At 36.9% G+C, this 20,013-nt stretch overlaps 1 protein-coding gene across 3 annotated transcripts in view; it reads left to right on the top strand.

Annotated features, from left to right (window-relative positions):
- The first annotated feature begins 2,984 nt into the window (after positions 1-2,984).
- slc9a1a (solute carrier family 9 member A1a) overlaps positions 2,985-20,013 on the top strand; it is a 31,769-nt gene continuing 14,740 nt past the window's right edge. The window contains exons 1-6 of one of the 3 annotated variants that reach the window (XM_055047181.1): positions 2,985-3,492; positions 3,777-4,072; positions 15,371-15,849; positions 16,546-16,796; positions 18,987-19,204; positions 19,394-19,587. In XM_055047181.1, coding sequence (XP_054903156.1) covers positions 3,820-4,072; positions 15,371-15,849; positions 16,546-16,796; positions 18,987-19,204; positions 19,394-19,587 — 1,395 coding nt within the window. In that variant the 5' untranslated portion in view covers positions 2,985-3,492; positions 3,777-3,819. Of the gene's footprint in view, positions 3,493-3,632; positions 3,679-3,776; positions 4,073-15,370; positions 15,850-16,545; positions 16,797-18,986; positions 19,205-19,393; positions 19,588-20,013 lie in introns of those variants that run through there. The other 2 variants (XM_055047183.1, XM_055047182.1) reach the window with 2 other exon arrangements.

Below are 20,013 nucleotides of genomic sequence, written 5' to 3'. Positions count from 1 at the left end.
ATACCAAAGTAGGTGGCTGATGGCACCATAGGGGCAAAAATGTCTTCAGAAGTGACACCTACTATGGTGAGGCACTGACGTCAATCAACCTGAGTGAAGTGGGCCCCTCATCTTCTTGAAATCAGACAAAATTGATGTCAAACGTTTGTGCTGCGTTCGTGCTGGTTTATGCAGTAAATTTTTTTATTTGTGTGCTATCATTTTAAAGATATAAAGAAATGTTTCTAGAGGTCATCAAAGGTCAACCAGCCCCCCCCCCCACCTTCTTCAAATCAAACAAAATGGGTGTCAATTAAATTGACTCTGTTTGTGCAGCAAAATTTTTTGTTTGTGCTGCTTTGGCTTTGAAAATATTTATAAAATGTTAAAGGTCAAAAGTCAACCAGCCCCCCCGCCCCCCGCCACCACTTTTATGAAATCAAACAAAATTGGTGTCAAACGTTTGTGCTATGTTCCAGCACAAACATAGCAGACTTGATTGACACCTATTGTGTCTGAGTTGAAGAAGGTGGGGGCTGGTTGACCTTCAATGACCTCTAGAAACATTTCTTGATATCTTTAAAATGATAGCAGCACAAACGAAAATTGTTGCTCCACAAACATAACACAAACGTTTGATACCAATTTTGCCCGATTGGAAAAAGACCAATCGGGCACCTGAACCAGACCAAGTTTAATTTGTGGCAGCAACTTGTGTGACTTGAATATGCTCCCAAAACAAAAGTGGTAGTTTTCTTTGCCTACTGACAGATAAGAAACAAAAGAATTTGGCTTAAATTCTAAACTTTTAGCACTTCACAAAAATGCTCAATGTGTGATCATTTCATTGTGAGGATAGAAAAGCCAAGGGAAGAAAAGATGTTAGCGAGTTGCTAACATGTAAACAAATGGTGGTTCCGGTTAGCAGCGGAAGTCACACCCATAAATCACGCAAAGCCTCCTAGGGCGAGGAATAAGGTGGATATTCCTAAAAAGCAGGTTCCTGGGGCTAGGAATAAGGTGGATATTCCTAGCCCCAGGAACCTGCTTTTTAGTTTCTCCAAATTGTCCTAGAGAGTATGGAGCAAGTGAAAAAAAAAAAAAAGATAGAAAAAGGGTCAACTGGACTCACTGGATGGAAACAAATCTCTTGTCTTCTCTGTTTTTATTTCTGCATTTGGCCTCAAGCAACAACTACTAATAATGTGAGCCAGTCATAAAGTGGGACATTATCTCAGCCTGTGGGACAAAGGGCAGGGAAAGAATGCCTTTTAGTTTTAGAAAAGGAGATGTGGTCACCAAGAGCAGAAGTTCCAAACATTTTTAGCTTCTGACATAAAATATCAGAGGAAGAGATCCTAGCCATCAGTTGAGTAAGCAGATAATGTACAGAATAACAACAAAAGCAGAATCATCATCCAAGATTTTGCTGATTTTATGTCTTCTATTATTTAATATGCCACACCACATGCTGTAGTGTGGCATATTGGTGATCAGCCTGAGGCTCTAATGAGGTGTTAGAAAAGCTCTGCTTGCTTTTATATTGGCTTTCAGTTTATCAGCATCGTTTGGTTTTCTGTCTCTCATCTTCTCAACAAAACCTTACAGATTCTCTAACGGTTTTAGGTCAAGCCTGTTTGCTGGCCAATCATGCAAAGTCATTATGATGGTACCAGTAACTACTTTCGATATTGTAGACATGAGAAAAATCAGTATCTCCATATCATGTGTCAAAAGAGAAGTGCTAAAAAAAACTTCCTGTTTGACAGTTGTACTGACTCTGGACTTGCTCTAGCAGATGTAATAATGTCAGTAACCATGAAAACATCGCACTTGTCTTCAAGTAACTTGGATTTTCTGCTGCTCACCCCTCTCTCCACAATTTGAAAACTTGGTTTCAAAATGAAATGCAAAACTTAAATCGCAAAAGAGCCCTTTTCGCCCTCAGCAGCAGATATTGTGTCTGTTTCAGGGATAGTTTAAAACAAGGTATGTAGTAGTTGTGTCTATGTTACTGGAATCTTTGAAGAAGCCAATTTCAAAATAGATATATATTTTTAATTACTATTGTTCCATGGAAAGAGTAGTCATCTTTTAATCCAAAAGTTGAGGGTCTGATTCAGACTTTCTCCTGTCACGTGTCAAGGTACCACTGGGCAAGACACTTAATCCCCAGTGGCCTACCAATTTGCATATTGGTAGATAAGCGTTTGTGAGTAAGATTGGGTGAATGTTGCTGCAAAGCACTTCAAGTTGTCAGTTAGAATAGGAAAGCGGCACATAAATTTAGTCCATTTACGGTTTTAAGAGCTGTTTATGTGGGACTTTGACAGCAGTGACATGCAGTCAAAAGACAGTAAAAAATAGTAAATACATTTTTTTAGCATCAGTGTAATATCAGAATAAATTCTAGAAAACACTGTGATCAAATTGGATGTTCATATTGACCACCCAATCCAGGCCCTGAATTTGGCAGTATGAGGGGTTGTGGAAACACTGACTTCAGCTGCAGTTCACATCTTGTGAATTTCCCCAAATTCAAGTTTTTTTGTTGCACACCTTCTTCTGCCACACTTTTTCAGTTCACTAAAATTTCTGTTGATATATTTGTAAATATCAATATCTGAACAGCAAAATCATTTACCTTTCATTACCTTTTCTCATTGCCCTTTTTGTATAGCGTGTCAGCTGGACAATTTTCAAGTCAGAAATCTTCACCCTGATTATGGAGGTTGTACTGGAATATTTCTATATTGAAATGTTTAATGTTAGTCTTATTTCAAACTGAGAGCAAGGAATTAAGACATACTATTTACTTTTTGAATCGAATTATTAAATAAGCTATCTGTCTGATATTCCAGACTTTGTACATTTTTTTTAAAAACCTGTATTAACTATGAACTTTTTTTAAAATTAGGAAGCTCCTCCCTACCTGTAGGTGTCACTACAGTGGAGCACCCCCTCCTCCCTCCCTTTTATTTCAACCGACTCTCTCCTCCTCCCATCCAGTAAAACCTCCGCGAAAGGGTGTGCGTTTTGAAGGTTGTATGAAGCTATAATATGAAGGGAGACACGACGAGTCACTCTAGAAGATCCTGTAATCGAAGCAGCGTTCACCAAATGTGTTTCCCTCAATTCCCTCTCAGCTCAGCTTCCCCGGTGACAACCAAAGTGTCCTTTCTCGAAAAACAGTGAAGATGCCGCTGAGACGGATATTACCTGAAAGTTTGAATACCTGTGATGCGCAGTAAAAATGCGTTGTGAAAGCTGGGCTGGTTCCCTTCAAGGTCAGAATCTGAGCAACGCCGCCGCCTCACGGACGAACAGCTTCAGGAGACGAAGAGGAAGAACGGGCGCAAAGGAGGAGAAGGGTATGCGGTTGTCTCTTTTGCCTGCATTCAGCATCAGCAGTGACATTTCTTACTAAAGACGCTGATGGACACCAAAAAAGAGAGGGTGAACTTGTAAAACACGTCTGTCCGGAAGTGGTCTGCTACAGCATTGGTTATTGAGGTAAAGAAAAAAAAAAAAACAACTCTTCAGCATCTTGCCGTTTCCTGCTTTCTTCCAAGGGCAGCAGCGTTCGGTGACGGTTTACCTGACCGCTGCTGCACGCGACGACGTTCAGTCACAACTAACTAACGTCAACTGACTACATAAATAGTCAGTTGGTTCGGTTTCAGGTAGCCGACTTGAACGGTTCGTGTTGGAAGGGTTGTTGAACTATTTCAACATAAAAGAGTTGAAGCCAGCTCAACTTCCTTGCTCTTGACGCGGTCTTCTCTTTCCTTTTACAGGGTAGTTTCTTGTTTTTTTTTTCTTTCAACAATATTTTCGAGGATGGCAACGCGAGGTCGCAGTGGCTTCGGTCGGAGTTTACCGGAGCAAGGACTGCTCCTGCTGGCGATACTGGTGCTGCTGGATGGCACCGTGATGACCCTCGAAGCAGAAGTCTCCTCCGAAACCGACACCCATGAAGGGAAGAACAACATAACCAAGAAGTTATTCCCCGTCCTCGGCATCAAGTACGAGGAAGTCAGTATCCCCTTTGAAATTTCACTGTGGGTGCTTCTGGCCTCTTTAATGAAATTAGGTAAGTGTCATTTTATTATGTGGTTACTTGGTTTCAAACCTTAGAATTTAAATCAACATTTTTCAGTTAGTACTAGCCAAAAAGAAGGTTATGAAGTTCCCAATTAAAGGCGTCCTAATCATAAGTATTTGGTGACCCAGTCAGTGTAAAGACACAAAGTTACTAAAAAAACAAACAAAAAAAAAACACATAAAAATTTCAATTTGGATATGTATTGATTTAAAATTCTGTAACTATACCAGATTATAGACTTCTATAATTAAGCAACAGTCATCTCAGCTCCAAGCTTCCAACACAGTCAAGTGATATGTTTTAAAATCAATTATGGCTGCAAGATATTTGGAAAACATACTGCAATAACATAGTAAATATAATGGACATATCTTTTATTGATAGCTCACATTTTTCTCGCTTTAAATATACTTTGACATCATCACAATATTATGTTTATTCTCCTTAAGCTTTAAGATATCGGTCACACATCTAGATCAGATATGGACATAAAGATCAATTAAAGTATTTTCAAGAGGACAAGTATATTTTTGGAAAGTAGAGGTGTTTTGCATAATACTGGGAAATATCTTGCTAAAAATGTTATTCAAGCATTCCTCTGTGATTGCAATATTTCATTCCATATATTGTTGTTAGATTTGATGTCATATTTATACTTTGACAAATGCTCATTTATGCAGCATTCTGTTTGTATTCGTATGAAATTGATGCTTATGTAAATGTATCCTTATTTTTTGATCTGCTCAGTAGCTCTATCACAGTTACATCTTTATAAACTAATTGATCAGCTTGGTTTTACATTAAGTGAAAGAACCCAAATTTAATTGCAGTCAAAGAAAGTTTAAATTGAGATGCTGTTTATTATAATTAGTAGTAATTGGGGTTTATTTTCTAATATTCAGAATGTTAGGAAAGCTGACAAAAGTATTTTTCAAATTAAGAAACTGAGTACCACTTCTTTCCACATTACTGAAGTGTATTTACCATAACCAATTAATGTCAATCAATTAATGTATTTTGTGATTAATTGATTGATAGCAATTAATCGATTCATTGCATGAGGCTTAACCATAGCTCCCTGCCATAAACCAAAGAATAAGACCATTTTCATTCCTCACATCTGTGCAATCAGCTTCTTAGCATGTCGTAACTCTGTTTTAAACTACTCTTTATTTTTTACATCTGCCAACTTTTTTAAAACAATTTTGCAAATGTATCTTGATTGATAGCTCGTTTTAATTTTTGTTAAATTATGGATGCGAGGCAGACAATCAACTTCTAAAAAAACAGGTAAAAATCTGGAAATTGTTTGTTTTTGAGACAGTATTATCAATACAATATACTTACATATTTACTAATCTAATGTCCTAAAAATTCCATCAGCCCTTTAACTGTCAAGTTTATCAACAGTTTGAGGTGCCTACTAAGACTGTGACTTGTAAGCTTACATAACACGTTTGACCGGAATAGCTCCATAGTTTGAGGTTGAACCTTTAAGGCAGGTTGCTCCTTAGATCCGTACGCCTTTCGGACCTCTTAAAGCTGCCTCCTACAGTGATGACTAAGCAGCTTAACCAAAAAGTCTACATGTAGAAAAATAACTTTTATATTTTCGAATTTTTCCAGACATGTCCAGTTCATGATGCTATGTGGTAAGACAGAGTCTCACAGTATTTCTGCAATAATTATTTTGAAAAACAAAAGACTTTCAGGAATTCACTCAGTTTTTGTGAGCAGAGGGGTGCGCACCATAGAATTTCTTCAGTAGCTCTAACCTGTTTCCTTTCTCTTTGAACCCTTTTCTGTCTTCAGATATTATTCCCTCTGATTTTCTCTTCCTTCTTGTGGTGTGCTTCTGTCAGAACACTACATTGTTCTCAGCTTTTCTTGTCTTATTTTTATTTATTTTTTTCTGAGAGCTAGCAGCCTGTCACTTGACTGTTACATCAGGAGCCTGATTGAGCAGCAGCTTGTAGACAAGAAGGATGCTGCCTCAGTGTCTGGGCAAGGAGCCAGTGTCTCAGGGGAGGGGAGACACTGGCCACCTGGCTCCAGTCGATTTCTTGCAGGACACAGCTCAAGGACGTAAAAAGAAAAAATGTCAACATACGGAAAGTAAATGAATTAATCAACAATTGATAAAATAATAAACAACAGACAAACAGAAAGTAAATGGTCTTGAGGCAGGAATTTGGAGGATGTTTGGTGGGTGATTTAATGTTGCTGCTATAAGAGTCACTTTTGGCAGTTTTTCTTGTTTTTGATTATAGACTTTCTGTTTACATTTAGTGAAAAGACCGAAGTATAGTATCATTTTCAGATAATACTTTGAATTGATCAAGGGGGACGATAGTGGCTCGAGTGATTGCACAGATGGTTTTCACCTCGGAAGTGTTTTTTGCACCTCACTATCTGCTGGAGGTGTTGACATGAAATGGGGATGTCATTTCCCACATCTACCACAACCAGAAAAGAAGATGAAACGTGTGTGGCATAGCGATACAGTACAAAACAAATACAGCAGCAGCACAATGAAGCATGATTGTAAGAAGAGCTTCAAGGATTTATCCACCAGCGGCCCACTTTATTTTTGTGATAAAAATGTTATAAGTTGACAGAAAATGTGTAAATATGACTAGGTTATTTTATATTATCGGAAGATGTTATTGATAATACTTACATACCAAAAATAGAGTCTTAAAAAGGCAAACCCCAGAAAATGCTATCAAAATTGTACAAAGTAAAATCAGGTGGGCCACCATGCTTATAATGCAGTGGGGAAAACCCTGAGCCTTCATCCTCATCACAACTTGATGAGGATGAAGTATATCAACTTTGTGTCTAAAAGTTTCTGTAGTGTCTTAAAATCCTTGGGTTTGACCATATCAATTTTTAAGGTCTAGCATTTTTTTTTCCAACTTTAGGCCTTAAAAACACATAAAAATAATTTATATCAATAAATTAAATTATATTTTTATGGACTCTATAATGTTAGAGTGACCGAGTTGTACACCTCCCTTGGTTCTGTGATCCTGGTTGCATGTTCTAAAAGCACCCTGTGACTTCCGCCTGATTGCCTTGTGTCATGTGAATGATGCAAAAATGAGTGTGATTATGTGCTTATTACACAACTATTATCTGAGAAGGCCTTTTGAAGTACATTCTCCATGACTATTTCATTTGCATCCCCCTCCCTCTGATGAGGTTGTTGTAACAGGTTAGCCTGGTCCAGTTGGGTTCGCCCTCCTTGTATGATTCAGAGCGGACCAAATATTCTCAGAAGGACTGTGTTGCTTCCGTGTAAAAAATCAATGAAAGCATACAGTTTCATTCAATAGCTGATACATGAGCTTAGTTTGTGCTGTTGCTGGAGTTTGGCTGCAACCCAAAACTTGTTTTTCTCACGTGGGAGAGAACATCGTAAAGAGCATCAGTTAAAAAAAGTTATACTAGAATATGCTTTTCTTTAGTTTATGGGAGATTAGTGAAATTTTTATATTTTCTTAAAATTATTAAAACCCTTTATTATTGATTAATGTTGTGGTGATATTGTAAAATAGCAAGTGATCTTGCTATTTTAACTGCTGCTGAATACCTAATAATAGAGAGATTAACATGAAGTGTTTTTTTAATGACTCGTAGTACTTATCACATATTTATTATGTTTCAGGGAATTTTTTTTTCATTTGTGTGATGTTTTCTCAAAGACTACAAACTATATCAGACATGGACACAGAGAATGAAAGTTCCCACAAAGAAAATGGTTTGTTGACTTGTCCTTGGCCTTAACAGGAGACTTAGATGGACCACTGATCTATTCATAAATTCTCAGAAGGCATTTGGGGTCAGAGGTTTGAAATTATTATAGCCTGACAGGTTGCACTATGTAGTTGTGCAATGTGAACTGAGAATTTGTTATCCAAGCAGAAGAGAGTTCACATTTATCTTCTATCTGTACCTGCAGCTTGTTTAGCAATTGTTAAAAATCACATTTATTGTATTCAGATGAGTAATCTCACTTTTTGTTTGAGATTTTTTTGATTTTGGTGGCCATTATTTCATATTACTTGATGGGCATTGTGGACAGGGGAGACCTGCAGTACAAGGCCCATGGTCAGGAATAGATAACAGATGAACTGCTTCTAGGACTATATTCACTGTATATAGTGCACAGTCACTACCCTTTCAAATACTGATTTTATCTTTGTCAATACTATGTTAGGAATGTTGATGTTGTTAGAAACATGTTGTTCAGACAAGGTTGCTTCCTAAAAACACATACCTGAAACCTAGAAGACAAAACAAGGAAGTGCTAGACTTCACTTATCACCTTTTTATATGTTGCTGGTCAGTAACCTGAACTTTAAAATTGTCCTCATCTATAATACTTTCATGGAAGAAAAAGTCCTAGTATTGCATTAGAAAGCACAGTTTGATAAGTTCAAGGCAATATCACAAAGTATGCTTTGCTTATCTTTACTATGTTATTTAGGTTAAGACTTGGACAGGAAGACTTCCAGGTTATTGACAAAGAAGGTTATTGACTTTCCCCTATTCTTAAGTACCACTGTACTTGTGCAACATTTCTGGGGTAAAAGATTTAAGTCAATCATGAAACTGGCTATTATTATGTTTTTTCAGCCACATAGTGACATTTTACGACACAGTCAAGTAACTGTTACATTCAGTTGTTATAAAAATGTTTTATACATTAAAAATAACTCAGAATAAATTTGACTTTGCATTATAGGATTTTCTGATACTTTGAAATTGGCCTCTAGTTCTTTAAGAAGGTAATTCCCTTTCCGTCATTCCCTCTTTAGCACGACAGTGCTTCTCCATGATGTTGCTTACAACCATTTTTTGTTTCCCTTTCTGTACTGGGTGCTTCTTATCTCTTCCTTTTTGTACCTCTCAGAATCCTAATGTAGCTTGTATTTAACCTAGCAATCAACACTTGCCCTAACATGTTGCAACATGTCCTCTGTTGGTAAAGTCTTGGTGAAACATTTTTTTCTAGCGAGCTCTAAAGCAGTAGCATTACTTTGTAGTGAAGAGTGTTAAGATCTGCTGTCACAATATGTGGAACAAAAGGGGGAACTTCAGCTAGCTATTGTGCTTCAATGATTTGAGCTTGGTTTCACAAGAACTGCATGCCCGTTGTTTTCTGAAGAATGTCTCTTACGAGAAGAAATGCAAGAGGCGTCACAAAAACATTCTCTTCAAGGATCCTGTTGCGCTTTCACACTTTCTGATACCTGTCAATAGTCCATACATTAGTGTCTGAAGCTTGATCTACAGTTTTGTCTTTTGTTTAAAAGATCACACTCATAGATTGAAAATGAATACTTTATATTCATTAGTTATAAAACTAATATATTGTCCTCTTTTAACTTTTCTGAAAAACGTAACATAATAAAGGACCATAAGTAAATTGTAAGATGAATCATCCATAGTTGTTGAGATGGCAGTGTTGCTACCGTTATCACATAACAGAAGCGATCTTGTGAGAAATCATCAGTAGAAGATGGCACTGCTATGTTCATATATCTCACCAGGAGTTTTGTCGAGCTATTCCTGCACCAGGCCTTAATAAATAATTCAAACCAATACCAGTCCTGCATAACTGGTTGTGCACAATAGTCCACATTAAACAATGAAATGATGACTCACAGCTGCTTATCTGTACCACACCACTGTGGTCACGAACAAGACCTCCATCACGCCGAAGTAAACTTGTTTCATGACCTTTATGCGAAATCCAGTCTGTTACACAGAGGTGTTTGAGAGCTGGTCAGCTAATTAAATGTCACTGTTTTTATAACCGTAATTAAATAAATGTCCCATCAGTCACACTCTTCGACAAAAAGTGTTTTTAAATGTGACTTTTTTTTTTTGCTCTCTCTTTTGTGCTTGCTCATTGAAGCTAATTCAGTCGCCAACAGTGCCCAGCTAGTCACCTGGCAACAGGACAATGTTCCTGGCTTTGGAAATAATGATGTGTTGCAAGTACCAGGCTATGTTGACACTCTGTACACTTACAGAAATGAAAGAACTGCCACCTTTAGCTGGTTTTATATTATCTTGTTCCATAAAGACCCTCATGAGGGAATAAAGCACAGGACACAGACGGCACTGTTGTTGTTAAGCAGCCATAACAAATGACCTGAAGTTGGTATTTGTCAGTACAAAACAAAAATAATTAATTTTACATTTTTTCAAGAACATTCAGGGCTTTTATAAAATGACTGGAACTTTTTCGTCATTCAGTCATGGACTACAAACTTCATGTTCTTTTGTTTTATGTGACATTCCAACACAAATTACTGCATAATTGTTTTCCGAAAATATCTGAAAAATATATTGACCATTTGTATGTGTTATTATTTTAAACCCTACTATTTCAGCTCTGGCTGTATGTGTTTTACTTGAAGGTGAACCTTTGACCAAAGCTCAAGCTTTAATTCAGCTTCATCCATCCCATCAACTTTGACCAGGTTCCCAGTCTCCCTCACAGCTGATCACAGTAGAGCAGATGTGAAGGGAGATGTACATTATGTACCGCCAGAGAGTTTTATTTTGGACTTATTTGACAAGACCATTATCATCTGCATGTGGGCTGTGTCTGCTACATGGTTTGCAGACAACTATAAATTGGCCTTCCGATAACATTGTTTCAACAGTTGATTTTTTTCTGCCACTTTTCCATTAACTTGTGGGGTTCACAACTGTAAGTTTGCCTGTGGACAGATGTTTCCTCCTGAGTTTGGATTTTTTTCTACCACTTCATTACCATACGATTGACCTCTGCTTTGATTAATATACAGAATAGCTGTATTTGTCCTGAGATTAAATTACAATTACTCTCTTTGGTATTTTGGTTACTTTTGAAAACAGCTATTTGCAGTGGGCAGTTTTCCAAGTGAGGTATCAGAGGGAAGGGTGCTTAATAAAATAGTGCACTACACTTTTTAGATTTATACTTGTCACACATTTTAAAACCTGTTTGTCTCTTTCATTTTAGTTTAGTATTATGCAATATTTTATGTTGGTTTGTCACATACCCAAAAACCAATTTAAGGCTTGGGGTTGTACCTTGTGAAAAGTTTAGGGGATGAAAAAACGTTTACAAGGAATTGCACATACCTCTTAACCACATTGACATAACTACTATTACTATTATTCCTGCCTGTTCACTATATAATCTTCTCTAAAATGAAAGAAGCATGAGAGTCATAAATTAAGTGCTTCCGGGAGGAATTTTTAAAACTGTGAAATGTCATACATTGCCCAGGGTTGGATGTTTTCACATACTCAACAAGCCTTACAGAATGCCTTGAGAGTCGTTAGATGTAGAAGGCTCAGTAATCATGCTGAAATGTCTTTTTTGACTCTTCCTGATTGAACTGTATGCAAAGCCTTGTCAGTTTTAGACACTCTTGAAATATGTTTAATTTAGAGTTTTCCTCTTTGATCCGGTATTGAATGCGACTCCTTGAGGCATGAGCAGCAATACATTATACCAGCTAGCCGTGACTATTGCTTTCCTCAAGGACTGTGTACTTTAGTATTTTAGGGTGCTTTTTCTCTAGCAGAACTCAATGGGATATTTTAGAAATATGATTCTGATATTTTCTTTCAACAGGAGTCAAGATAATATTCCTGTGCATTTGTGACCTCTATTTCTGCCTCTGCATAGTTACTGATGTTCACAGGTCGGGCTTATCAGTCACAATGTACCTCTTGTTTTATTGTCATATTCCATACCAGTCCATTGTGGGCTATTTATGGATTAGGGTTCAGAGACACTCACTGGCTTTACACAAGGGGTCATAGGACTGTGTCTACTTTAATAATACCACTGTGTTGTTTCCTAGGTCACCGTCTAGATTCTGATGTCTCTTTGTCAACTAACAAAGAGACACATATCTCTTTGAGCTTGACTCCATTGAAATGCATATTCTTGACTTTGAATCTGTGATTTCATTGACTTTCTTGTCCAGGTTTATATGTCACTGTGATATGCTAAGTCAGGTCAGAGTGTTTTGAATTTGTGAAACTGAGGGCCTGAATTGTTCCCTCGGGGCACTATTTAAAATGTGTGTACAGTTGTGTATTTAAAAGAGAGTCTTAGTAACTTTCCATACAGATCATACTGGCTGCAAGTTATTGAGAAATTAAGGTAATTGCTTAATAAGTATTAAAAAGTTCTGGTTCTCTTAGAATTAAAGTGGAACCTAACAATTTAACATATTTGCTCTCTTTTTTATTTAGGCCTTTTAAGTCTTGCTGCCAGGAAGCTGCAATTTTATATTTTGTAGATTTGTTCTAAAGAAGTTTCCTCTGTATCTGCTTGGAAAGAGCACTGAAAAACGTCTCCTTGAGATCTCACTTTCAGATGTTAAGCTTTTTTTCCCTAGCAAGCTGTTTTCATTTTGGTTCTAGCATGTCTTATTGCTGTTTTGGCTTAAAGGGTTAACATACATACCTTTAAATGTACTTAGAAATTGGGAACAAATTGAAATTGTCAGTTGCTTGCATAAAGCAATACACTTACATTCACAAGATTTCTGAGGCATGATTGTCGTCATTGTTTCTGTTTGAGAACTAATTAGAACTTTCTGGGCTTTTTACTGTGTGATCCATGTCCCCAAACTGAACTGATATACATCTCTCACACCGCTGCCTCTGTCACAGATGGGCATGACTTACTAATTACATAAACTCAATAGTTTGACTATGAAGGTGCTAATTTGTCTTTTAGTCCTCAGTGATCAGTTTAATGCTTCTCTCTACATAGAAGCATTCAACTGCTTCTATGTTTAATGCATCAGAATAAAAAAATACAGAACTTAAATCTAACTCACTGAGCATATTTTAAAGACTGAAAGATACTCCAGGATAGCAATGTCACCCATCCTGTTTATAGACTTTCTATAGTTTCTTGAGTTGTATTTTTTAAAACTAAGATTTAAGATTAAGAAAACTGCTTTGCTGTAGACATCTTTAGAGAAATGTATGCTCATTAGACCATCAAATATAATGCCTACTTCTCCAGCAGTGCTGTCATCAAACTGTCCAAGCAGTTAATACTTCCACAGATGTCTTGTATATCTGAGGAATTTCTGTTGGAGATTTCTGACATCCTGTCAAGACACATCCAACCACCTATCCATCCATTCATTTTCTCCACCCACTTAATCCTGTTTAGGTTCACAGGAGTCAGGGACTGTCTGTAGGCTATCTGAAGCAGTTTGAAGGTCTGAGTTCTGCATGTGCAGGTGCACTGCAGAGGTACACAAGAAAAAGAATCATTGACGCACACAGTCATATTATAGCAATCTAACAAAATTGTAGTTGTCGTTTCAGTACTGCTCGGGCGCAATATTGCAACTGATTTTTTTTGTTAACAGGCCTTTACAGAGCTCAGGGAAATCAGCTATTTAATTCCCTGTTTTGGAGCAGCAATGCATCTAAAAGTTTCAGGACCGTAGATGTTGAGAACTAGACTTGGACATCCTGTCCTATAGTAGTAAACTGAATAAGCTGCCTGTTGTTTTGTATTGATTTAATTTCATTTTAAGAGCAGTAATGGAGAAAATGTAATGGGGTTGAATTTTTAAACCATGCACCTTCCCTAAGAAGTTCTATGTAGGCCTATATATCTAATGGCTTTGGCATTATTTATTACAAGGTAGGTACTTTTTATGTCAAAATAATAATTAATAATTTTACATGTGCAAAATTATTTGATCAGATTGAAATGTATTTGGGTCAAATAATCCAAATATATTTTTCAAATGAGCACCCAATATTAATTCATCCGATCATGACGGGCATTTATATAAACTAGAACTGATTGAGAATGGAAGCATTCACATGTGCAGAGTTGTAAAAAATTCCCTTAAACAACACAGAAGTATTTTTTAAAGTATTTTTTAAGGGTCTTTATGTTCAGAGCTGAACATAAAGACAAATGCAGTAGTGTCTTTGTTCTGTGTATTCTGAGTCGCCAGAATGGATGCATCCTAGGTTCTAATAACAGTTGAGATCGAACTCCACTGCCTAATTAAACTGCACACTAAGCAGCTGTTGGGCTTCCTGCTTCATAGGTTGAGAGGGTGGGAAGAAATAAACAAAGTTCTGTGCTGCCTCCAACCCACATGTTTGCCTTTCCCTTCTCAAACATGTTCACTCAGGTCAGTTTGCCACAATCAGAATAACACAAACTGGAAAAGGGTTAGCATGCATGCCATTGGGATTATTATTTTTGGTTATTGGATAATGTAAACTAATGTTTTTGCTATAAACAATATAAGAAACTATAGTGTGAGTTTTGAGCAGACATACCTTGTGAAGATGAGATTCATCAAATCCTATTTTTCATAACTTTTTAATTCCTGATTGTAATTCAGGTTCTATGTTTTTTTTTTTCTAAATGTTAGATACATGTGGTATTTTGTTATATAATCAGTTGAAAGTGTTGTCACTTGGGAGCTTATTCTAATGTCTTGCTTTGCACATACTTTTGTTTCTATTTTGTCTCATTGTCATCTTTCCGTGGAGAAATTTGTTACAGTGACATTTGTTATGTGTCAACCATTCGGCTTGACACATACCTGTGTGGCAGCAGTGTACAGTAAATATAGCCGGCCGACTTCACTTATCACCTTTTTATATGTTGCTGGTCAGGCAGACTAACAGACATTTTTGATGTGTTGGGCTTTATCTGAAACCAACTCTGCCTGCATCACCATTGTTTAAATGTAAAGGATAAACTTTCAATGGGAAAAACGTTTTCTCACTTATTAAATCAGACTTTCTGCTTGTGGTGGCTTGAACTGCCTGGAGACTTCAAACATGCTTGTGCTGTGAAGCAAGCACTCTCTGCTTGAGGCAAAAAAAGAGATTTTAATTAGCAGAACTTGCAGAGGTGTGTTATGTCGTAATTCAAAAAGGCAAAAATATTTTAGGATTTTTAAAAATTATTTCTCTGATTTTTTTCTAATGAGTGCTGCTTAAAGTAACATAAATAAATGAAAGCCTTCAAGGTCATTTTGAAAAGAAAAAAAAAGGGTTTTTGTCAACTATTAATAGACGCTAATTAAGGTTATGTGAAATGGCCAGTTCCTATCCTGGTCTTTGCAAGCATTTTGAATTTTTATTTCAATGTTTATTTGCTGTGGCCTTTATAGCTTTCCTATTTTCTCCTGACTCCACAAATATGTCAGGAATGACCACAAACAGATTTTAAATAATTATTTACTCTTTTCTTTTCTATGTTAGGTTTCCATCTGATTCCTCGTCTATCAAATGTCGTGCCAGAGAGCTGCCTGCTAATAACTGTTGGCCTGCTAGTCGGAGGAATCCTCAAGCTAACTCGAGATGAGGTCCCACCAGTCCTAAGCGACCAAATTTTTTTCCTCTGCCTCCTGCCCCCCATCATCCTGGATGCTGGGTACTTCTTGCCTATCCGACCATTTGTGGAAAACATTGGCACAATCCTGATGTTTGCTGTTGTGGGAACTTTATGGAACGCCTTTTTTGTCGGAGGTCTGATCTATGCTGTTTGTCAGCTCGCACAAGACAATTACAGCAAAATCAATCTCAGCGACATTGGGATTCTGCCTTGTCTGCTGTTTGGCTCCATCATCTCTGCTGTGGATCCTGTTGCTGTGCTCGCTGTCTTTGAAGAGATTCACATAAACGAGCTGTTGCACATCTTGGTGTTTGGCGAATCACTGCTGAACGATGCTGTAACAGTGGTAAGTGGTCATAGTGAGAATAAAGAGATTGCTTAGGTACACGTAACCAGATGAACATACACAACAGAAACATTTTCAGTTAAGGGTGAAAGCAGAAAACCCTGCACAATTAATCTTGACAATGGGGATAATAGTTTATTCACTAACAATGGTTTGGCTAACTTTTGACAACTGAAAACACTGTGGAGCAAAATCAATTCATATCATCAATAACATTATATACTTGAATAATAGCTAATACATTGACTGACTTGTATTCAATGCCATCCAGTTTTATCCCTTCTGGTCATTACGTTTATTCCATCAGCACTATTGTCTCCAGGTAACAAATTTATCTCCATGATTTGGCAGCATAGTCTTGTGTAGAGAAAGACTAGAATATCCTGTCTGTTATAGGATACATTGAAGCTTTTATGAGCTCAATACAAACTATGACAACATGAGACTTATAATGTGGCTGATGTTGCAATATGTTGTAATACACTTTTTGTGAATGTTTGAGTACATATATGCAATTTTTTGTACAATTTTATGCACTACGACAATACAACTAATATAATTTGTTGTTTTATGTGTGTTTGTTGTGGTTTTTCATGCCTTTTCTTTGGATCATTTTTTTCATATTTTTTTTTCTCACCTGTTTTTTTATACTTTTACTCAATTCACTCCCAACACCGTTGTCATTTGCCCTTCTAGGTACTCTACCATCTATTTGAGGAGTTTATGGACTCTGGTTCAATGTCGGCAGTGGACGCTATGCTGGGACTCATCTCATTCCTCATTGTTGCATTGGGTGGCGTCCTGGTTGGAGCCTTCTATGGGATCCTGGCTGCCTTCACGTCTCGTTTCACCTCCCGCACGCGGGTCATCGAGCCTCTTTTTGTGTTCCTCTACAGCTACATGGCCTACCTGTCGGCAGAGGTGTTCCACCTTTCGGGCATTATGTCGTAAGTTGTAGATGAGGGACATGATATAAAGTACGATCTTTTCCTCTGTTTTTTAACCCTCCCGTGTGGTTAGTGCAACTTCGTAACACGCACCTACATTAGTACTGCTTTGAACCTCTCCCATGTTTCCTGTGTATGTGTGCATGTCAGAAAAGTTTTTTTTAAATTCAAATGTAAATTTCTGTATGCCTTTACTTGAACCTTATGCTACCTGCAATAATCTTGTTAATCTTAGTTTTTAGTATTTCAACCTGATCTTTATACATTTCTCTTAAGAGAGTTTTAAAGAAAAACTACTACTTGATCTCTTCAATGAAGAGAGTTTACCCATATATCTTAAATTTAATTTCTATTACTTATTTTTTATGCGTAACTTGTTGAGCTACCTGCAAGCAGAAATCTATATTGTTAGGTTCAAAAGAAATTAAATGGAAATAAGATTTGTGGTGACATTATCAAGGTTTCCCCAGAAAACTAGCAAAGCTGGTTGATCAGGGCACTGAGGTGGTCCACCGGGGTTTTGAATTAAAAGATATTAAGTTTACAGGAAATGGAAAATATTACTGGGTAATTATGTTACTGGAAATCATTGCTTACTTAAACCTACAACTATAGAATTTTAAAAACAACAAATCCCAACAATACAGTTAAAATAAATATTAATTATTTACACTTTTGTTAAATCCAAATTAAGTCATCAGTTAATGGATCTAAAAACAATGTAATGCTGCTCACATTTAGAACCCACCCAAGAAATAAATGTACTAAAAGAATATCATTGCAGTTACATTTGATTTAATGGTTTCAGCATAGATAAATTAAAAGTTTTAAAATTGTTTAACATTTAAATTTAAGATCAAAAGGAGCTGTCAAGTTTACTTTGTAAAAGTTCAATTAACAACCTTCATAGTTAAATTGTTTTGTTACCATACCTACAATCTGATGCTCTCAGTTTAATCTTTGAGTTTTAGCTTTGTTTGTTTACAAATACATCTTAGTATACTTCAATTATCATTGACTGTTTGGCCAATTACACTAGGCCCCCTATCACCTCCCAGATTTCACTAAATATATGGTGAAATGCTATTAAAGGTGTTAATGTTCTTAGCAGCAAGAGGGGCCCTTAAATTGAATATTGCTCCAGGCCTCATTTTACATTGGACAGGCATTGCGTAATGAGCTAGACCTGCTGCACTGCACATCTCTGCTGCTGGATGTAGAGGGATAAATGAGAGATTTGATTTTTTGCTTAACGTAAAGCCCGCCAGGCTTATAATACACTAGGAGAACCTTTGCACTATAGTGCACCACTAATTTGAAAATAGCAAGCCAACAAGACACAAAGATGCACTGTAAAGGGTCTCAGGTTCCAAAGAATAGTATGGCGTTATATTTCAAGGTTTTCTTATTCTTAGCACAGTTGATCTATGGGCAGCCTCTCAACTGCAGTAGTATTTCAGTCATACTTTTCCTTCTTATAAGGCTATTTATTTTACCCATTATTTAAATAGTTTTTTCTGTTTATCTACTTCTGCATAGATCATGAACACCTCCATATTTTCCGAGGTGGCAATTCATCACCTCCTGCGGTACGCAGTGATTTGTTACCTGTTTTAAGATGGTGACAGAAGTTGTTGAGATACTATGTTTCCCTCTTACTCAAAAAGAATAATACATTTCTAGCTTCAAAGACAAGAGTTTCTTTTTGTAATTTTTTTCTGTTCGGAGCAGTCTTATGCTACCTGCAATAATACTGTTTTTCTAGGACGGTTTTAAAAAGAGAAATAGATCTACTTCCTTTTTTCATTTCTCCAAAACTTTGAAAGTCAAACCGATATTCCCAGTAGGAAGGAATGAAAGTAAATCTTGAATAGCTGCAGCAGCTTGTGGCATATTTATGCTGCTGTTGCTTTTGACCTTCAGATTTTGATGTTCAGTCATTGCGTGAATGTGGGCAGAAGCTGAAGTGGTTACCAAATGAGGATGAGTACATCTATTTCAAAGTAATCTGTCTTATGAAATTCAAGCTTTTTAATTGCAGCACTGTCTCGTCTTTTAAAGACAGCAGCCTCCTCTATTAAAGAAAACGTTTGAATGCCTGAGTGAAAAAACATTCAGCAATATATATATGCATCCAGCCATTTTTTTTACTTTTGTTGACACAAGATTTCACTTTTTTTCTTTCTCCAGCTTAATAGCATGTGGAGCAGTGATGCGACCCTATGTAGAAGCTAATATATCCCACAAGTCCCACACCACTATTAAGTACTTCCTCAAAATGTGGAGCAGTGTCAGTGAGACATTGATCTTCATCTTTCTGGGTGTGGCCACAGTGGAAGGAGAACACCAATGGGACTGGATCTTCATCACAGCGACTCTCATCTTGTGTCTGGTTGCACGAGTCATAGGTCAGCTCCAAATCTCTCTTTTTTTGTTGTTGTTGTTGTTTTTTTCTTGAAAAGAAACTTCAACAGTGAGATTTTCCTTACAGATTTTTCCAACAGGAAAGGAGGCTTTTGATGTGCATTGGGTGTATAAAGTTGGGGAAAATGATGATAAATTATTTTAATGCCTCTTCTTTTTCATCTTTTTTTCAGGCGTGGTTGGTCTTACGTTTATAATTAACCATTTCCGGATCGTCAAGCTGACCACCAAAGATCAGTTCATTATAGCCTATGGTGGACTGCGAGGTGCCATTGCTTTTTCCCTGGGCTTCATTCTGCACTCGGATCACAAGAAGATCTTCCTGACTGCCATCATCACTGTTATTTTCTTCACTGTCTTTGTTCAGGTGAATATACTGAAGCGATTTAGTGATCAGAAAATATTTTGATTTGCAAAAGAACTTTTGGCAGAGCGCATTTGCATTTATTCATCTACTTTGAATTTTCCCCCTTCAGCAGTGGCCTCATGTCCTCACTACCTGGAGCTTATAGCTAAATGTATTTACTGACATTTTATACTGTGGCATTTACAAACAAGGATGTGAAAGTTTGAGACGTTATTTGAATTAGCTGAAATGTTTTTTTAATTTAGTTTATTTTTTGGGTTCACCCATTTTATTTTTTCCCCCAGATTAAAACCAGTAACATTTTAAATCTTTGCCCATGCTGATCAGCTTATCTATTAATTGTTTTTTTAATAAACCATTTTGCTTGCTCATAGAGTCCAAATTACTTTTCTGTCTTACTAGTCATTCCTCTGATTTTTGTAATCT

This window comes from Poeciliopsis prolifica, unplaced genomic scaffold, assembly GCF_027474105.1.
Source record: "Poeciliopsis prolifica strain line A6 unplaced genomic scaffold, Auburn_PproV2 SCAFFOLD025, whole genome shotgun sequence".
Classification (NCBI taxonomy): Eukaryota; Metazoa; Chordata; class Actinopteri; order Cyprinodontiformes; family Poeciliidae; genus Poeciliopsis; species Poeciliopsis prolifica.
This window is presented reverse-complemented; position numbering and strand designations above follow the sequence as displayed.